This window comes from Paralichthys olivaceus, chromosome 23 (genome assembly GCF_024713975.1).
Source record: "Paralichthys olivaceus isolate ysfri-2021 chromosome 23, ASM2471397v2, whole genome shotgun sequence".
In the NCBI taxonomy this organism is placed as follows: domain Eukaryota; kingdom Metazoa; phylum Chordata; class Actinopteri; order Pleuronectiformes; family Paralichthyidae; genus Paralichthys; species Paralichthys olivaceus.
In genome coordinates, this window is record NC_091115.1 from 5,455,656 (window position 1) to 5,476,889 (window position 21,234).

At 43.3% G+C, this 21,234-nt stretch overlaps 1 protein-coding gene across 1 annotated transcript in view; it reads right to left on the reverse strand.

The window, feature by feature from the left end:
* Positions 1–7,225: 7,225 nt before the first annotated feature.
* fam3c (FAM3 metabolism regulating signaling molecule C) overlaps positions 7,226–21,234 on the reverse strand; it is a 37,679-nt gene continuing 23,670 nt past the window's right edge. Inside the window, exon 10 of the mRNA XM_069519493.1 lies at positions 7,226–10,627. Coding sequence (XP_069375594.1) covers positions 10,550–10,627 — 78 coding nt within the window. The 3' untranslated portion in view covers positions 7,226–10,549. The remainder of the gene's footprint in view (positions 10,628–21,234) is intronic.

Here is a 21,234-nt window from a genome sequence, read left to right on the forward strand (position 1 = left end):
TACAAGACCCATCCTTAAACATGGCAGAGGTCGAGTTATTACTATACTCCACCCATCCACCAGGGGGACAGCAAAATGATTTGGCTTCACTGTTGGGGAGCTGTCATGCCGTCCAAAATTATAAACAGTCTATGGGAAACGATGCGCAATACCTGGAATTAAGTTCGAGTAGTTTAAGTGAAGTTGTCAAAAGCTTTATTCCACTCTAAAACCTGGAAACAAAACCTTTCTTAAAGCTGCTCCTTTAAGTCAACATGTGTTTCATGTTTGATTCTTGAATTTAGAGACGTGCAACTTTAACAGGTGACACCGGATGATTCAAAAACAGTGGAACTAAACATTTGACTCCTGCATGGAGTTTCTCCTGGTTGTTCAGCAGCAGAGCAAGCAGGATATTTGCATGCAAGTACGAGAGCGCACATCTGTACAACACACGCACGCACACAACTGTAGAAAGACAAATGGCTCATTACCGACAGTGTGTGGGGGTGTGGGGGGGTGTGGTTGAGTTTCGGCAGCTCTGCAGGGGAGATAAAAGTCCCATATATAAAAGAGAAAGAAGGTGAAACAACAGAATGAGCCAGGCTAATTAAACCTGGAAAACCCCCAACCTTCCTGCTCCTTTTGATAAACTGAAAGTACAATAATATTGTGGACCTGACAAACACCCACACGCTGCAGAAAATGTCCTGTTCTCCTGGTTGTCTGTCATGCGAGGGCCACCAGCGCTGGGTAAAATATGGCCCTGGTTGTTGCCAGACAAGGGTGGGGTATCCTGTCGTTATGTCGGGCCCTCAGTTAGACTAATGAATGGAGGCTTTTATCTCCAAACCACACGTGAAATACAGCAGAGGAAAGAATGTCAGGTCGGGAATGAAGAGAGACCTTGGCTGCTTGTGGGCAGAGTTTTCCAAACATGCTCTTTTTTGGTGAACACACACGTTGTGTATGTAGATCCTGAGGGCAATACTCACACACACACACACACACACACACACACACACACACACACACACACACACACACACACACACACACACACACACACACACACACACACACACAGCAAATACACCAACATCTGCGGGTCACACAAAAGCCAAACCAACATAGGCCTGTATTCATCCAGACACAAGACAAAACAACGCAGCTGATGTTTCCCAGTGCACACACACACACACACACACACAGATCTGAGAAACCTTCTCTCAACGTTCACAGATTATTATCGGTCTCTTTGGGCAGGATCCTGCTTATCATCTGAGCACAGTGTCAGTGTCAGTGAAATTTAATTTTGTACAGTAGAAGAACTGGGAATTCTCACTTTCCAACTTAAACATGTTCGTTTGAAAACATGAATCCTGGTTGAACCTAAACTTTTAGTTGTACAGGTAAAAACTGCATTAACTTAAGTATCTGAGCAGTTTCCATCTAAACAAAACAAACTGCTTTCCAAACTCCCCTGACATAGCCACCAAACCAAACCCTCGATTTCAAGGATCACACCAACATAAGCTGCGGAAGACCAAGAAAACTTTGCTGCTTCTGAAGAGTTTGAAGAGTCCACCGCAGAAACACCCACTGAAGCCAACAGTGGAATCTATTACCACTGAGGTCAAGGATCGATTGTGGAATTACTTCATGTAGATATAGAAGAATAAAGAAAGAAATACATCTTGCTGTTCTGAGTAATGACGACAGTAAAGCGTACTTTATGCTGCAAAAAAATTAATTATGAGTATGAAGTCCCAGGAGGAATAATTATTTCACATTTATCAAAAACTACAAATATTAAGCAACTTGTAAGTTTTCACCCACTTAAAGTAATAAATAAACTATTATCACATTATCGTGAGTTCACTGGAACATTTGTTTATTCAGGGCTGAGTACAGAGTCTGTTTCTGTGCTTATCATCAACATAAGAACACACAGAACAAACCAGAATGGGAAACAACTGACTAAATGCAAATGTCGCTGAGTGATGTCACTGTGCTGTGAGTGCGATGGGTGTGGCTCAGACGCAGTAATCACCTCTCAGAAAAACAAGTCGCAGCGACTCTCCACGCCCTCACCACTTTGATCCATGGCCACCAGGAAGAGACTCATCTGAGGAAACCACAAACTTTCCATGATGCTCTCTCTCTCTCTCTCTCTCCCCCTCTCTCTAATTTAAGCAGGAAGCTGCTTCCATTACCCCCGGACTGCTGCTCCGTGAGGCTCGGCCTTGACTCCTTCACAAAAAACGTGCACACTGAACGCCTCACTCACTTTTTCCCAGTTTCCATCATTTGCTTCCTGTACTATATGTTTTCCTACTTCTGATTCGGCTCTGTGTATTTTTTTTAAGTCATTCTGAAGTTACAGGCCAGATGGAGGCTCTGGTTGGCAGCTCTATAAAAAACTTTATTACGCAGATATCCCATTATTTTTATTCACACTCGTGGTTCTGCGGAACATCTTGATTTATTCATGTCCTGTGCCCGACAAGACAAAATGCACATAAAGCAGCTCGGGGTCGGAAGGATTAAACGTGTTCATAGCTGCACATGTTGATGCAGATATTATTCAGAAGCGCTCGCACTTGAAGCTCTCCATGCCAAGTTCCTCAGCTCCTCAGGATTCTTGAGGTGGAGAAAACAAGGGAGGAATGAGTTTAACAATATAAGCCTCATATAGATGTGTGTGTGTGTGTGTGTCAGTGTCTATGCCACTGTGTGTATTAATAGCAGTGACATTTGAGAGTGTGAGGGGCCAGCCAAGAGCAGCCAAGAGCAGTTTTGAATGTTCAGCCACTTTATTTGTCTGTAAATCACAGGGCGGAAGTTACTGAAACTGGAGAGATTCGCTGAAACGCTTGTATTTTCAATCCGCAAACTGATCTGTAACATTTAAAATATAGGCCACAGTGTGTGTGTGTGTGTGTGTGTGTGTGTGTGTGTCAGGGCTGGAATAAGTAGCCTGAATCAGCTGGGCTCCAAACGAGTGAGACCTTGATGTAAGATACACCGGCTTAGCTGCATATAACTTATTAGCTGATGATGTCCATCACCTTTTAGGGACGTCCATGTTAACCATTGCATAACAGTAAAAACCTCTATTTGTTTTTCACCCATCCTGTGAAATAATGACTTCTCATCGAGTAACACCATGAGGGGACAACAGTGGGTTTAAATTCTACCACCAAGACGCTATCTACTGCTGTGCTTTGTGTTTAAGAGCAGTTAGCAAATGTAAGCATGTAAAAATTCTAACCTGCCACTAATGTTAGCTTAACATGCAAGCTTTGCCATTGAAAACACTTTCAGTCTCTTCGCACTCTGCGTTCATTTCGTCTCGGGGCGTCTACATGATGTTACTTTGTGTGGACGCAGGTTATCACAACCCACCACGCTGTCTCCGTGATAATAGCTGTCAGAAACTCTACACTCTGCCCTCTAGTGGATGTATTGCTAAACAACCATAACAACGTAAAGGACTCACGGACGTATGGGGACAGTGACGGTAACATTGTTTGAAATGGACATATCTCAGCAGAAATGAGTCTTCAGCCATCTGTAGTCTGTGACTTCTGCCAAATTATGAGAGCCGTTAAACGTATGTGACCACAGTTAGAGGTTGTGTCTTTCAGTAAAGGTTTCTTTGTTATGTTTGCTAGAAGTCCACTTGTCGACTAGTTAAAATGTTTGCAGCACATTGCATGTAGCACGTTGTTGGTCTCGTGCAGTGACTTAGTGACTTTCCCTGGTGGAGTGGCCAAGTTTCAAGCCCTGGGGCTGAGTCATTACACACACCCACATTAACACACACACACACACACACTCACAGCCTGAGCGGGCCACATAGCACAGCGTCTGACTGCAGCACATTTGTGTGAGATATAAATATGTATCGTTTTCAATGAATATTACATACATGTCCCTCTCACTTTATCTGGGACAGTGTATTCACACATACTGAATGTTTCTGTGTCGTGTGAGGAACCACACTGTGGCACTGTGCAAGCTGCAGCTCGGCCCAGATTAATGCCATATTATATTATGCCCTAAGTGGGCATTTAATTCTGATTGGTTGAAGAGAGGCTGTTAATTTTAGTTTTGCTGAAATGGACACTTAGAGTGGAAGTGTTTAAATGCCATTTGGCAAATGACTGAGCAAACTTTTAGTATTACTCAAGTATATTATGACCATATTTTACATTGACATATTTTATCGTGGCTGAAGTGGGTTAGGATCCCTCAAGGCAACACAATCCAACAGCGAAATGGAATAAAAGAAACATTTAAAGAAATTGTTTGACATTTTTACTTTCTTGCAGAGAGTCAGACTGTTAAAGAGAAGACAGATTCATCCTTCAGTGCATAAAGCAGTGGAACAATAGTACGCAGGCTCTGAATAGATGAAATACCTTATAACCCTTTTAACACCTCGTTGATGGTAAAAAAAATCAAGTGACGTCACCCAGTGGTTTGTGAGCTGCTGCCTCGAAGCCTTGAAATTGGCATTTTGCCCATCTAGGACTCTGAAGGAGTCATAATTTACAAAATGGACACAATGCTGTATTGAAGACGAGTAGTTTCTGAAATAGTTTCTTTTTGCCTCCAGTGGAGTCGCACTCTGCTGGTCATTCGAGAGACCAAAGGCCTGCATCCATTTATCATTGGTGAAAATTCATCAAATGAGATTTAACACCGTAACTGGTGCGCTACTTAAAAAAAAAAGCTCTATCCCTCTCACTTATTTCCAAGAATAAACTCCAAAACATACCATTTCAAAGGAGTGTAATTTAATCGTGAGAACGCACACAATAGTCGATCCAGTCGAGACGCAGGACCACACACCTGGTACAAGTCTTAGTTACGCTGTAGGTCGCCACGTTTTGATCCTAAACACAATTATATTCATTTATCACTGACTAGTTTACTCAGTGAGTCTGTCTGTTGTCTGTCTGCCCTCAGACATTATAACTCGTTGTGTAACTTGAAAGTCCAATAAAAGGTGTGATATAACCTTATCATCATGTAGACAAGAAGGAACAGACACACACACACACACACACACACACACACACACACAAACACACACACACACTGGCTGCTGTCGGTGGACTCTGTCTCACCATGAAGCAAATATTGTAACTGTCATTCCACCGTCTCCCAGAGCTAAAACTGAGAGAGAGACAGAGTAAAAGAGAGAGAGAGACTTCGTACATGTGTGAGCTACACTCACTGACCGTGCTGCTCCAACCCCCTAAACATGACTCACACTTTTGACAACCCCAAACAGCTGTGGGATCAGATCCAGTCTGGGCCCATGCACGCTGTTGTTTCACTTCCATTCATGACACAAGCTTGAGTTTCACAGAACAAACATATCCGGCTAAAACCAAACTCTCTCCTTCACGTCTGCTGAGGTATAAGTAGCCAGAGACGGCCAACACGCGATGGGGGCTCGTCGTGACCGTGAGGTGAGATCACCTCATCGTGACTCACAAGGTTTGTTGGATTATCCGTGAAGTATGTGCGTTGCTGCCATCATGAATGTCGATTTTGTCCATTATGATAGAGGCATGTGGACACATTGGACTCATTAGTCATGCATCCCGGAAACGTGGTTGATGATAAAATGTCAAAAATGTAAAAAAGAGAATAATGACACTATATCTCTAAGGGAGTTTAAACCAGAGACTGTTCAGAATGATGGACGACATGACAGCTCCCCAAAACTGAAGCCAAAATGTTGCGATCGCTCCCACACACCGAGTCTGGTGGTTTTATCATAGAGCTCCACTGTTCAGTCAGCCACACTGTTGCACTGGCTAATAAATCACTAGAATGAACACAACCACTGTTGGAGTTTATTATGAGCCGTCAATGTGAATGAAGTTGTCCTCAACAAATACATGACTCACCCCAGCTTATTAAATATCTGATAAAACCAGTGTTTCAAGAAGAGAAGAGAATAAAAGTATACACTCGTCACCCATTTTTAAATATATACCTTCTCAGTAATGGAGTGGGGGGGAAAGAAAGTACTGAGAGATGGACTCAGTGTGTTTTGATCTCTTCGTAAGAGAAAAATGTCAGCTTCATTTTTAACTAAACATGTAATAAAAAGAAGTTATGTATTGTACCTTGTATGGGGTTTCTCTGCCACGTAAAAAATACACCTGAGGTCTTATTTCTTATGAAAGGTATAAGACTATTTCTGGTTGAGTCTATGTCAGGAGACATGTGAGAACATGTTGAAGAACTGCCAGAGCTTAATGTGTGTGTGTGTGTGTGTGTGTGTGTGTGTGTTGTGGGTGGTGAGCGAGAATGAAGCCAATCTGCTCAGATTTCACTTTCACCCTCTGACGTCTCAGACTCTGACAGAGACGAGAGAAAAATCGAATATTTCTAGTTATTTATTGACCTGTTTTTGAGTTTTATGGTGATTTTGGCTTTTGTGTGTGTGTTTGTGTGGGGGTGAGAAGGGTTTGAGAGTTCAAGCTGTGTTATTGCAAGTTTACAGGATACCATGAAGTGTCATGTCAGGACATGTTGGGCTGAATGTGTGTGTGGGTGTGTATGTGTGTGTGTGTGTGTGTGGTCCCTGTATTACTGATGTTGTGGGGACATTAATCTGTTTCCACAGTCACAGGTACTTATGAGTATAGCTTATTTAAGTTTGGGCTTAGGTTAAAGTTAAGGCTAGGTTTAGTTTAAGGCTAAGCTTAGGTTAAAGTAATGTTAAGGCAAGGTAAAGATAAGGTTTCAGTCTGGCAAGCAGCTAACTCTGTTGAAGGTTAGAGTAAATGTGTGAGTGTGTGTTGTTCTGCAGAGGAGGCGTTAACGGCTCCTTAAGTTGCTTCAACCTGTCTTTTTTTCTCTGGGCTTGTAAAGCAGAGTGTAAAACATCACAGACGGGACTCAAACTGTGACGACTGTAGCCGACATGTTCCAGCAAAACAAGTCACTGTGATGTCAGGTTAAAGAGCTCAGTACGTAGAGACACAGCGGACCGCAGCTTAGCATCAGCAAGCTTTAAAAAGCGTGTATTTATAGTGTTTTGTGCAGAGGAAACATACAGAGGGTTTCTTCCAAGGGAGAACATGTGGTGGCAGTTGCCATGGTGATGTCCATAGATCCTGCTCCCATCCTCCAATCAAAACAAAACCAACAATGTGTTTGCTCATTAAAATACCCACCGACTTAACATGAATCCTTAAAAACAGAAACCAGAGCTGTGATATACTCTTTAATTTAAAAAAGACCAAACAAAAGACCAGTTTTCTCAAGAGGGAAAAAAAACAACAAAGTCCTCCACATGATGACCATAGACTGTGCACATGGACGGACGACGTGACAGCTCCCCAAAAGTGAAGCCAAATCATCTTGACCACCCCCTGGTGGCTGGCTGCAGTATAAGTCATAGCCTCTACCTCTTCCATGTTAGTGGATGGGATATGGACCAAACAATACAATATTTAAAAACATGATTGACAGCCGAGACTGACTAACGATGGGTCGAACGCGTGCATCAGTGGGACCTCGCTATCTTGGCTCCATCCCTCCATTGTACCGAATATTCTGTCTCCACGACATCACTGGCGAAAGATTGCAATGTTCTTATCTCGGATATTTTGGCTTAATTTCTGGATAGTGGGAGGAAGTGACACGTCAGCCATCTTTATTTACAGTCTATGATTCAAACAAAAACAAAGTGAAATGTCACGATTGACGCCCTTGTTGATGACATCCTCTGTACCACCGCTCCACCCCCAATACTGACCAGACTCAAAAGTGCAAGATAGCGGCTTAATATACAGACACATTCCATCTCCACCATTTTAAAACCCAACAAAAATGAATAAAAAGAAAGAATGGAAAACCAAAACCATTCATCCTGTATTCAGGCCATAAGGCAACCAAGCCTCTCAGGACTGCGACGAGGACAACTAATCTCCATTTGTCAGCTCAGCCCCGTATATAGCAGCTATAGAATATAGCAGGTACTGCCCCCTCCACCATCATCCCGGAGGACGGCAGAAGTTGTGAGAGACCACACTGATCCAGGCTAAAGCTCTGACAGTCCCTGCCTCCCACCTCTGTCTCTGAAGTAATTAATCGAGTGGCAGTGGTGAGCAGCACTCAGGAAATTGGCGCTGTGCAGTGCTGTCTTCAGGTGGCGGAGGCAGAGGGGACGGCAGCTGCCAGGTAGAAAATAGAGGAAATAAGAGGAAGATTGGGCACCGGGAGAAATGAGGGAATGAAAACGAGGCAAGAGACAAATCGAGACACAATCTAGATTGAGAGACAGAAGAAGAGGAGTGAGACGTCTGTCTAGATTAGAGCGGAAATGAACGTACGGAGGAGGAGGACGTGTGAACGTTACAGCATCTCTCCTCCTCATTTGTACATTAACAGGAGTATTAGAGTGATGTCACATCCCAGAGAAAGCCTCCGGAGCGTTTCCAAGCTCCTGTCAATTTGTTCTTTGATGACAAAGGTGAGGGGAAGAGGGTGTGATGGTGAGAAGGGCCCGATCTCATTTCAGAGTGACTGAGACAACTGTGCGGAGTGAAAGTGATACTGTGACAGGATGACAGACATGCTAGTGAAGCCAAAGGAGCTGGTATTTAACTGTGGTAAAACCTGTTGTAAAAACATGCAGTGAAATAGAGGCCGTAACCACTGCACTCTGCTGTTATACTAATACAGTATTACCCTGTAACACCTCTGAAATTTAACAAGTAATGAGATTAACTATGTTTACTCTTTCACCCGAACTGTGATTTAAACAGATATCAGCAGTTCCAAAACTATTTTAGTCTCTAAATCTCATACAGGAGGAGCTGTGTGCTGTAACTGTGTCATGATGAACAACAGTATTTCCATCTACCAAATATTTGTTAAAATACAGTGCTGCAGGGGAGATGTATTTTGATTTGGTGAGTATGAATACAATGAGGCTGTGTTTGCCGTGTCTGATGTGATGACGTGGGTCTGACTGGATCGCTGCCTGCAAATAAAAACATTGTGGTCGGAAAGTCACAAAATGTCCCCTCAGTTCTCACAGATTTGTGGACTCTCTGAAAGGAGACATATTCTTCTCATCTTTAGGTGTCCATGATGTAATGTTCAGAAAACACCTCACTTTCCTCATATTGTCCACTGCTGTCTCTTTAAGGCCCCCCCTCCCCATCAAGGACAAGTACTCCACTTTAATGTGATTGGTCAACCACTTTGAGCGAGTGTAGGGAATGTCAGACTCCTCTCTCACTTTACCTGGCGTTGCAGATTAGCCTCAGGCCATTTAACTTTGCAGACTTGTTACATATACAATCTACAAAAACCAATAATAGACACTAGAGGAAAGAAAAAGCGTCATATGTCTCCTTAAGCTCATGTGAACATAAAATGAACAACAATTAGGGTTCTGCCCAAGTAATCAATAACTTCCTCGATAAGAAATAAAACAGGCTCTAAGTTGTGGTTGTCAAGTTTCGATGGAGCAACACAAACAATTTTATTTTATGCTAAGCTATGCTAAACATTTCACGCACCTACACATGCACAGAAATAAATTTGATATTGATTTTTTTCTTTCTCTGACCACCATCTCTTCCAAAATGTTATCCCGTTAATAAAGCGCCTGCTCTGGCTTAAGACGTCGTCCACCCTCCTCTGGGCTGCTGCCTGTAGCTCGAGCAAGAGGGCGACGACTTTGATGGGCCAAACCCAATACAGAGCAGCAAGTGCAAGTCATCACATTTCTTCAGATTGAATTTTTTGCGGTTCTCGAGGGCCTGAGGTGTGTGTTCATCTGAAATTAGATTCCTGGCTGCAATTTGTACAGCCTTCAGCATTGGTTCCACTTAGCTGGAAGGTGACAGAGGAAGTTAATTGGCTTCTTTACTCGCGACGGCAAGGCTCTTGATCAAGCACTGACGTGCAGCACGCCCTGGGAGGCAAGACATGTTCACACTTTGTTATTATTTGCTGATGGTGTCCAGACAGGCCAAAACTCGGCTATTGTTTTTTGAGGCCAATCATCAGAGACGATACACAACAGGAGAGCTGCAGGGACTCTATTTAGTTTACTCTTTTTGAACAGGGTTGAATCAGTCAGCGGACAAAAGGTACGATTAAATGTCAAGGCTACTTGGAGATTACAAACTCTAAGTAGCAAATGAACTGTGACAAGATGAACCGGGCATGAGATGTGAAAGGTAATATGCTCAGCGGTGCCACAGAAAACTACTCCGACGATGTTCATGGCCTGTTGCCCAAAGTCTATCGGAGGGGAACAGTGTAGGAAAAGGTGAAGTCAACAGGAAGGAAAGCAGGCCGAGAGCCTTGATGGCAGAGAAAGTGAGCACAGTGAGAACTTTATAGAAAGAACAGAGCAGATAAGGACGTGTTGGTGTGAGCGCCTGATGGGCAGCAGATAACACACAGAACACAAGTGACAGTGGAGTTATGAATAAAAGAGAACGCACGGCAGGTTGGCACAGGGTGTCACGTACAGGTCAGGGCCCAGGCAGTCAGGGTCGTGCCACTCTGCTCTTCATACAGCAGCTGTCCCACCAACACGTTTTATTTCTGTCAACACGTGAGTCGCTTTCATTTGCCGATAACCTTTGACCTGGTGGAGAAACACAGTCAGCACAGATACAACTCAAGGAGAGAGTTGGCATGAGGTTAGGGTTGTTTCATGCGCTTATCTGTCTGCACCATAGATTGTCAATAAAGATTGAGGACATGACAGCTCACCAAAAGCGAAGCCAAGACATCTTGGTTGCCCCCTGGTGGCTGGCTGCATGTTAGTGGATGGGACATGGACCAAAGTAGATGGTTTGTATGGTGGTTTCTGTCATTTTAAGTAGTTCTTATCACACTAAGGCATGTGGGGACCTCGCTACTGCATCTACAAGATTTATTTTCCTTTGTCTTCATTTCTGTAAAGTAGGTGGAGGTAAAATATCTTTTTTTTAATAATTATTCATAGAGTTCACAATCCCATGTTGATAATGTATGGAAAATAATTTTATATTTAGATTTATTCCTTCTTTCGGAGCTCAAGCAGGCTCTCTCAGTTCTACTGTCAGTGTCCACGTCCCATCACGTCTGGGTTCCAGGTGAGACGCAGATTTTCATGGAGGAGGAGGAGCTTCACTTTCCACCAAATAAATCAAATGTGTGGTGATACTTGACATGAAATATAGAAACAGCACCAGTTCTCTCTCTGCTCATTGAACTGCTGAAGGTGTGAAGCAGTAGTTACTGTACATGGCACTGTGATTGTTAACACTGTAAATTGTAGAACTATTGAATGTGTGAGGTCATAAACGTGTAACTGGAGACAGGGAAGGGAAAAGAAGGTCTGGTTTAAAGCCTGGTTTTATTTCATCTTTTGTCAGAGACACTTGGACTTGTGAAAAAGCCTGTGATGTTTTCGGAGTCTGCGCAGTCGTGATCGGGGGATGAAACCGTGGCATCAAGGTGTCGCTGACACACGCTCTCGACCAACGCAAGTCCATCTCAGCTGTCAATCATGTTTCACCTCATTTTTAAAGTATCAAATAACAAATAAAAACCAAACTGACTGGAAAAATGAACATGAACAAACATTAGTGTGAAAAACTAACTACATTTTTGAGAAAAATGTATTCGACATGCTTGAACTTTTAGTTTGGTCCAAGTCTCATCCACCAACATAGAGGAGGAGGATGCTGCTGTGTTTTGACCCTGAGCGCTACCGTAGTTTATGCCTGTAGTTTATTGTACCCTCATATGGGACCATGAATGTCCAGTGTCCTCTTAACACTAACATCACATTGGATTTAAATCTGAAAATGAACCCTTCCTATGCACTCGCCATGCTTTTAACACCGTCCACAGCGTGACGCACACCACAAGTGTAAGTTACACGGAAGGTGATACCTTGAACACTCATGTCTCTTCTGCTAAACAATAATCTGAGGGCCAGATTACCTCACTAACCACACAGTTGCCTTGTGCGTACGTCTAAGCACTGTAATACATGAGTCTGCGAGTGGCTGGCTATAGTTTAGAGTCTTATCGAGTGGGTTTTGTTTTTGTTCATTGGTCGATGGAGTTGCTGATGAAAAGCGTGGACTGGTTAATAATATGTAAAGCCTCACACAACTGGATTTGTCAGCTAGCCTTGAGCACGCATACAAATTTACATTTACAACAAGTACAGTGTGAGCACACCTGCCACAGCGGCCAGACACAACCTCAGTCTAGACTGAAATCTGTCATCGCCCGACAAGAACAGGGTTCCTTGTTGCTGCAATGAGCTGGAGCTGAACCCTCTGTATTTACGAGGGTATTTTCAACCACGTGCTATTAAGTAAAAGCAGGAACAGGTTCGTGGAACGTAAAGTGCCCCCTCTCATAACAAAGCTGCTCTTTGAAGATTAGCGTACTGTTTGCTGCTTGACTTGGATTTACTTAAACTGACTGAAATTATCAGATATTTTGCCGCCGAAGTTTCTTAATAAGAGTGCGTGCTTGCTGAATGTGGAGGTGCATGTGTAGTGTGGTTTAGAATGTGTGTCACAAAGTGGATGATTGTGGTGAAAAAAAGAGGAGAGAGCTGATTTTAATTGGTTAAGGCAGAAGAATTCCAGAACTTCCACTGTGTGAAATTAAGTGTTCAAATATTGCTCAGGCAAACACTGACCCTCTCTGAGGAGAGATAGTTTCAAATCTGACTTCATTTGTCTGACTGGCAAGTTTGACTATACGCAGCAAAATGAATCCTCTAAGGCTATAGAAGGAAATGCCTTGAATACAAATTTTAAGTTCGGCCATTCCCTGACTCGTGCACTTTCTTAAATTCAAAAAAGCCTTAATAGTTAAAATAAAATAAGAAAGTAAACAAAGAATGGATGTTTTAACAAATCCAAGTAAACTTCCATATTGTGAATTTCTATATTGCAAATTCATATTTTCAAGTTCTACATCAAATACAGTTTTCTTCAACTTCTCTGTAATGTCATGACTTTCATAAACAAAAGCAGCTTGTACCTCTTTCATAACACGAAATGGCGTAAGGACAGACTTTCTGTATATGATATTATAGCCCATGGTCCGGTGTGTCTAGGAAAGGTATCTGCTCTTTTATGGATCGTATAATAAAAGGATCATGATATTACCTGTGCACACATAACCACACACAGAGCACTCAACCCTTCATTAGCAGCGGCTTATTGAACAGTCTGGCCTGCCGAGGAAATCCAACCATATGGGGCAGTAGGCGAGAGAAACGACAGCATGTGTTTGTAAAAGATAAAGCTCAGCTTTGTAGTGCTGCTGCCGTCGGGAACGCTGCAATTTGTGCGCTCCATCAAAGGGAAAACGGTCACATTAACAATGGAACAAATGCATTTTTATTTCTTTATGGTTGTTTGAAAGCTGTTGTGTGTCTGGTGTTTTTTGTTTCTTAAACCGTGACCGAGGAGTTAAACATTACAGTGAATTTCAGGCCTGTACTGTATCGCTCGCTGGCCTCAAGCTAATTCTTCTTTTATTTTGATGGCATCTCTGAAGCTCTCCCGAGTCAGAGACCGAGGCCGACCATTCACAGGCCGATGTGTGCCACAGGGGTCTGTCCTGCCCACAGCTATTGCCATGGAGACAGGCCCTTTGAAGAATGTCCCTGCGTCACCTTCAAGTGACTGCATTTTCCTTTTGTTCTTGGTAATTAAAATGGATTATCAGGTTTTTTTTTTCGCCCCTCGCAAAGCTTTTACACATACACTTTCCTCCTCCTCCTCCTCCTCCTCCACCACCTCCTCCAGTGTTTAGGGCTTTGATTGGAACAATTAAAGTGGAGGACAGAGAGAGAGAGGATGAGACACGGAGACACAAAACTAATCACAAATTGATTGTAAAAGGAGAGAGCCGTAATCCACGATGCTCCCTCAACCTTTAAAAACAAGCAGGATGGAGAGTTTAAAAACACAGTGTCCCACGATCAATACAAATAATGTGTCGTAACTCAAGGCACTAGTTTGTAGCATGAAGATACGAGAAGACTTTGAGGTGCACATCTTTAGGGGTTTATATAAAGTAATGATAAACGTAATAGAGAGCAACATACGACCACACAAAACTTTAAAGATAAAGTCCTGAAGGTGCAACTCACCTATGAATTCCGATTCAGTGCTCATGAGTGACAGCATGTAGGACCACGCTCCCTCACATTGGCCGACAGGAACAGTCAGATTCAGTATGCAACATTTTCAAAATCTTGTTTACTCCAATACTGGCAGAAAAAAGGGCCAAATAATAGTTCTAAGGCCAAAGACCCTCTTGGCTCCAGGGCCATGGGCACGTGCCCACTTTGCCCAGGCGGCAATCTGTCACTGGACAAGCTTGGACTCCTCAGACCTCCAGCTTCTGCAAATCCCTGCAACAAATTCTGGATGAGAGAGCAAACAAGCAGACCCCCCAAATGTCAAAACAATGGAGCATTGCATGGATTAGCTTCTGTGAAGTGAATTTTAACTTGTTTTCCTGACAATAGCACAGTGTTGCAGCTCAACACTGGCCTCGGGGGTGGTCCCTTTTAAAAGCTGAAAGTCTGCATCAAATTATGCATGTTACAGTGTCACACTTAGCATGACAAGATGACCCATGATTAGAGACATTGTCCCACGACTTAATGATCTAACTTCTCATCCCTGCAACAGCGATCCGTCCTGTCAAAGCGTCCTTCAGCATTTCACAGGGCCCCATTAATAAGAGCATTAGCTAAACGGCCTGAAATGCGGCATAGGAGCTATCAGAGAGTTGTAGGCTGGGGGGCAACCTTGATGTATAATTTCAGCAGCTCTGCAAAGGACTACAGTGACAGTGATGGATAACCCGAGGAGAGGCTGAAGAGGAGGAAAGACGGTCGGATGGACAGAGAGAGGAAGAAAAGAACTGTTTGAGGCAAAAATGAGGAGCAAAGCAGACATCAAGAGGAGGACTGAGGAGAAGGACACAAAGGGAAAGAAGAAATTAGCTTGAAGCAGAGTAAGTGGAATCAAAGCAGCCGAGTCTCATCTCTGTTTTTTTTTTTTTCTTTGGATAGGGATTACATAGGGAACCGTGCCAGGGAGACAGAGAGAGGTAGAGCGAGGCAGAGGGAGAATGGGGAAACAGAAGGAAAGAGAGGGGGCGCTGACCTACTTTGAATGGGAATTCTAATTCTGCATCTGAATCAGGAAAAAAAAAGGCGGAAATGAAAAGAGGAACGAGATGATAGAGGCTTCTTGCTCTCAGAGGCTCCTGCAGCAAAATTTGAACCAGGCGGCGAATCTGCCACGGAGGACTCGGCTCTCGCTGGTTTCACAGCAGCTCTCTGAAGGAAAATCATCGGACTCCATAGAATTTCCAGCGACTGCCGCTCCGAACGGCACCAATCAATCTTTCCTCATAATTCGTCTGCATTAGGCTTTAATGGAAGCAACTTATACAAAGCCCATTTGTCTTGTGTCACGGTGTGTGCGATGGCCTCCATCAATTGTGTTTCCCCCTCAATACCCCATAGTCAGAACCTGAATTCCTAATCCATTTATAATTAAATGCCATATATTTGAAAGGACAGGAGATTAATAAACGGAAAGGTGAGGAACGGCAGGCAGTGAAACAAATATTGACCAGGAGAACGTAAAGGGACGTGTAGGAAAGCCGCAGGGGCATAGAGGGGGGATTGTGTGTCTTTGTTATATATGATAGATATGACAGAGAGATAAATGGTCAGAGCATTTTAATCTCATGGTCCGACATGAGTGAACACACACACACGTCCTGCAGTCCTACAGCTCTTAGAAAAGGGATTTCCTAATACCAGCTACACACCAAGTTTCCTGAGTGCAAACGTATAAAAATCACAAAGGGATCATGGGTTTGAATACAGATTACTGCAAAACACGTAACACAAAAGAATACAGACACATATGTTGAGCTTTAGTGCAATACTGAAGCTTCAGACAAATCAGCATTCAAATGCCTTGTGCTGTCATTATTACTCATTTGAAGATTTGAGGAATCATGAGGTTCGGTATCATGTGTCCCTTTTGCTTATGGTTTTAAAATTCTCTTGACACATTCCTGCCTCCTGCCACATGGAAACGTTTCCACACAGAGGTCAAAGGTTACGATCAGCTGTCGTCCAGCACCAGAGCTGAAGCTTGCAGCACAACCATGAAAAGCGATGTAGACAAAAGAAATAACTGAGCGCCCCTCTCCTCTTACCACTGCAGGGTGTTATTGAACTGGATTAACTTGAAGCAGACTGTTGTTGGTAACATTTCTGGAAACCCAAAGGTTTTTAAAAAGAATAAAATGCATTCAGAAATGTTATGATTCCTCCAAACAATTATAAAGAAGAAAATGTAGCTTTACGTTGGTGTTTACAATGTTTACAGTGTTTACAGCGTTTTAAACAATAACCCTAAAGACTATCTGCTCAGTGCAGGTGGTCATGCCCTTCTTGGCAGAAGATCTCATCAGCTCCCCGGGGCACGCAGAGAGGATGAGCCAGGGATTGATGGGGATAGGACAGGGCGTACTCACCCTGGATGAGTCACCCAGCGCTTTGAACACACACTCACACAGAGAGAGAGGGAGGGAGAGAGAGAGGGAGACGGTAATACAATCTACTGAAAAATCACAGCAGCAGATGCTCACTTGGATGTAAACGTTTAACTGGAGCTTCTCTCAGACAAGCACAAGTACCAAACGGCTATTTTACATGTTCGACATGTGATTTTTATGTTGCTTTAATTAAAAACAGCTACAAAGTTTTTCTGCTGAGTTGAGACAATGGTAAATCATTCCAAGCTTTAAATGCAATACAAATATTTGAATCCTCGGAGCAGCCAGAAAGCCCCACCCCCTTTTAAAAACCCCTTCTTTTCAATTAGCTCTAAATGTCCATATGTTGCAGAACTTCATGTGGAACAAAAGCATTTATAAGATGAAAATAAGCTGCGCCCGCACACTCGCTCGCCCTGCATGTCTTCACCGACCAACCTCTCTCTAACACACACCCACGTCCTCATATTCATTATCTCTCGCCCTGAGTGTGTGAGAAGCTCTCTCACACACCCGGCGCTCTAATGTAATTGTCTCATAGATTGCACTATCCTGTCTGCAGAAGACTAATGTGGAAACTTAAAGTTAAATCCCCCCGTAGTGCAGAAGCTCGTGAGCGTGAACGCATGTGAGGTTGTGTGAGGGATGAAACACAAGACAGGTGAACACCAACAACGCTCCGTCATCCTGAAAGAGAATCTCTCTGGGTTGAAGATTTCTCTCCCCTGCTCGGCTTCCTCCGGCGGGGATAGAGAGCTGAGAGAGGCGGGGGAGGTGGATGATGTCATTCTTACAATCGATGGAGCTGCTTGATGTGATTTCGACTAAATTTATTAGCATCATACATCCCATGAGCCTCTGGGCTGAAACACGACTGAGACTCCTTTCCGCACACATTTGCCCGACATGTTGCGTCAGCCAAGCATCAATGTATTGATAGATCGCCCCATGCACAGTCAATAAGAGTCATCTGCTGGTCTTACAGTAAAGCCGTTTAAAGAGTTTTCCCTTTCACATATGAAGAGCGCAGCAGGACATGGTGCAGGTCAGACTCGATGACAAGGAGGCAGGAGATGATGTTTGAATCACACGTTTTTGTCCACAGTGCATCAACACAGGAGTAGGCCCTGCACCAAAATCTCCTTGACTTCACAAGTTGACATCGTCTTTTGTTCATTCTGCGACTGTGGCTCCTCTTTTTCATCCTGAGATATTTGTATTCTTCCAATTTTACGTCCGTCGTGTGTTGGAAACGTCATCGACACACAAGATAAATTCTCACAAACAGCCCCTCTGGATAATTTCAGGAAAAATAAAACAGCTGAAGTGATGAACCTTATAAATTTTACCTTCTTGTAAAATCGAGAAAAGACTAAAATAGTCAATCAGAGATCTCTTCTCTTGGGAACTCGAGGGTTGAAGGTCTTTGTGTCTCAGTGGAGCTGACTTCAAATCCTTATAAATAAGAAATAAACCCATCAGACACTTCAGAGCAGGCAGGAGGAGGGGCAGCGACCTGGGTCCAGTGGGAGGATAGAATCCATGTGAGATCATTATTTGTCTGCATCTTTTTTTTTCTTTCTTTTTTTTCTAACATGTGCCACAAAGCATGAAGCAATGTGTGTGTGTGTGTGTGTGTGTGTGTGTGTGTGTGTGTGTGTATGAACGAAACAAAGGAATGAAAAGCATTATCAATTTAAAAAAAGATTTTGATGTAAAAATAAGACGGTCTGCCATTTTCGGAAACAGGAAAATGTCGGAAACATTCAGGCAAAGGTGGCGTCCTGTGTTTTTATTTATAACATATCGACCCTGGCATCTGCCCCTGTCGCCAAAAATCTCTAAACTTGTTGTCGGCATCCTCTACATGTACAACTCTTCTTTCCCTGAGATTCTTTTGGGGGCGTCCATCACGTGTTAGAAACGCCATCAACACATCCACTCGCTCAATATTTTACAGGTGTCTTGCCAGGGGGCTGTCAGTAAACTTCCAGAGAAGGTTGAGAGCACCTGACTCGAACATTTGTGTTCTGGACCTCAGTACATTTCTAAAAGCATTTCTACAGTCTTATCTCACATTCATTTAAAAAAAAAGAAAACCTTGCAGTCACGAATCCGCCTCAACATTGTGCTCATTCACGGAAAAAGAAAGTCAGAAAAACCATAAGCAAACAGGGTAAAGTGTGCAGATGGCCATTATGCTGAAGATTTAATCAGCTGGTGTGAAGCTCTGAAAGAAACAACAAGAGAAAAGAGGAGGAGGGAAAGAGTGAGGAAGAGGAATGTTATGATGATTACACTGCCTCATAAAGGACCGTGCCCAGTCAGAGTTGGAAGGAGAAGCGTACATAAAGCGCACGGAGGATTTTTAATACGTGTACAAATCTATTTCACAGCAGATTGCATGTACAACATGTGTTCTATGTATATATATGTATATGTGCGTAGGTGGGTGGAAACATTTTGCCTGTGTGTGTGTGTGTGTGTGTGTGTGTACTTATGTAACGATGTGGGAGAGGATCAAGTGAAACGATGAGGTATTTTGACATTGAAGCTTAGATTGGAGGCCGGCCGGGGGAGGGAGACGTGCACGGAGATTACAGGAATCCAGGGTCTCACCACATCCCAATGTCAACCAGAGAGACGAGTACATACCTTCTAACATACATGTACACTGTGTGTGTTGTTACTCCCTTTGCACCGGGGTCATCAGTTCTGTTGCTTTGCCAGATGAGCGCTCACAGCATCATGCAGACGGTGTCACACCTCATCAAGACTAATTATATGTGGGAGAGCAGTTTACCGGCAAAAAATCACCTTCACGGCAGGTGACAACTTCCAGTCTCCTTCAACACACACACACCTGATTTATGCATTCTGTTGTGTGCACACGAGTGGCCATTATGCTACAGTCCGTAAATCAGTTGTGTATTATGCAGTGGGTTTTTATAGGCGAAATGTTAAAAAGTTTGCTTTTAGAGGACAAATCGGTTTTCTCGTCCTTCTGGTGTCAGATGACGGAGACGCGATCAGACTGCGGCTACGTAATAATGATGGTAGATCAGTTCAGCTGCTTAAGAAATGGAAAAACCTTCAAAGCAGCTGTTATTAAGCTTTTATTTTCAGTTATTGATTTTCTTATTTATTGAGAAATACTGTCGTTTTTTAATTAAAACTGTCCATAAGGTGTCCACGTGAGGCTTTAACCTGTTGTGACATGAGACACGTGGACACACATTTATTTAAGGTGTCGAAATCTAAAAAGAAATTGCAGCTATTGTTTTAAAGAAAGAGATGCTCCATGTCTGTGCTGCGTTTAAATGGAAATCAATGTTTTCCTTTTGGGAAATAAAGACTTTTTGTCAGTGGCCCAGGAAGATATCACAGAATAATGTGATTTCCACATCACAGGAAAATGCAATAAAAATAGCAGACACATGTATCAACGTGTGAAATGCTTTCACTTACTCACACAGGTTAGATTTGAGCATTCAGACAGACTCTCATTCGCGTGTAGGCTGCTACAACGAAATGTTTTCCAACTCTGAGTAACAGCAGCTAATTGAGTCACTTTAATCTCACTCTGCCACTCAGTTTGTTTTTCAAGGGGAGATTTTCCTTTAAGGCTAATTCACCATTGTCTGTTTCCAAACAGAGATAAGTGCACTTTCTAGAGAGTCTTGATCCCGGGTGCTGACCACAGTGGTAACTGACAGTGTAGCGCAGCTTCAGGGCGCCACAATAAACACTGCCTTTTCTTTTCAGTCCGCCAGGAGACATCAACGGGGCCGATTGTACAACAGAGATGGGTGACATCATTCACTCTCCCAGCAGGGCAGTCAACAAACACACACACACACACACACACACACACACACACACACACCCCTCCACAGGCCAGTGACTCTAAAAGAAGTCTCTCACAAAGCGCGGGGTCAAAAAGTCCAGCATGCAGGGGCAGGCAGAGAACTCCATTGACCTACATCACAGACATAATCAACAATGGTCATTTGATGAGTCTCCACAACAACACACACACACACAGGCCTACTATCACTTTCCAGAAAACATCGTGCACCACAACCTGCATCTGTCTCGCAGTCATAATAGGCGGCTTGTTATTAGTGAGCTCTGCCAGCCCCCGCAGAACTGTCTGCCGGGGCCTCGCCGCTTCAATGGGCCTCTTATATCTGCAGAGAGAAAACAGCCAGTGCCAAACAAGACGGGCACAGAGAGGGAACAGTGTGGGCACGTGGGAAAAGCATGGGCGCTCCACGGCTCGTCTCGTGATCGAACACAATGAGCTTTGAAACGGGGAGGCTGGCAGACCGAAAACTGATATAGAAACACGCCTTAAAGTCATATTCATCATATTCACATCCATCAATACACGTGGTCCAGAACCATCCGCTGTCTGTTCAGCTGTTGATCAATTATCATGGAAATAATCTTTATTGTACTGGATTTTATTTTTTAATTGTACTTTCGCTCATTTCACAGGACACCTACGTAAACGTCAGAGCATTAAGCTTTTATCAATTCCAGTCCTGACTCCCACAGCTGTCATACGGCACAATCTGATGTGATCCATCACTGATCACTAACAGTTCTGCCTCATAGAAAAGAAATCTGCAC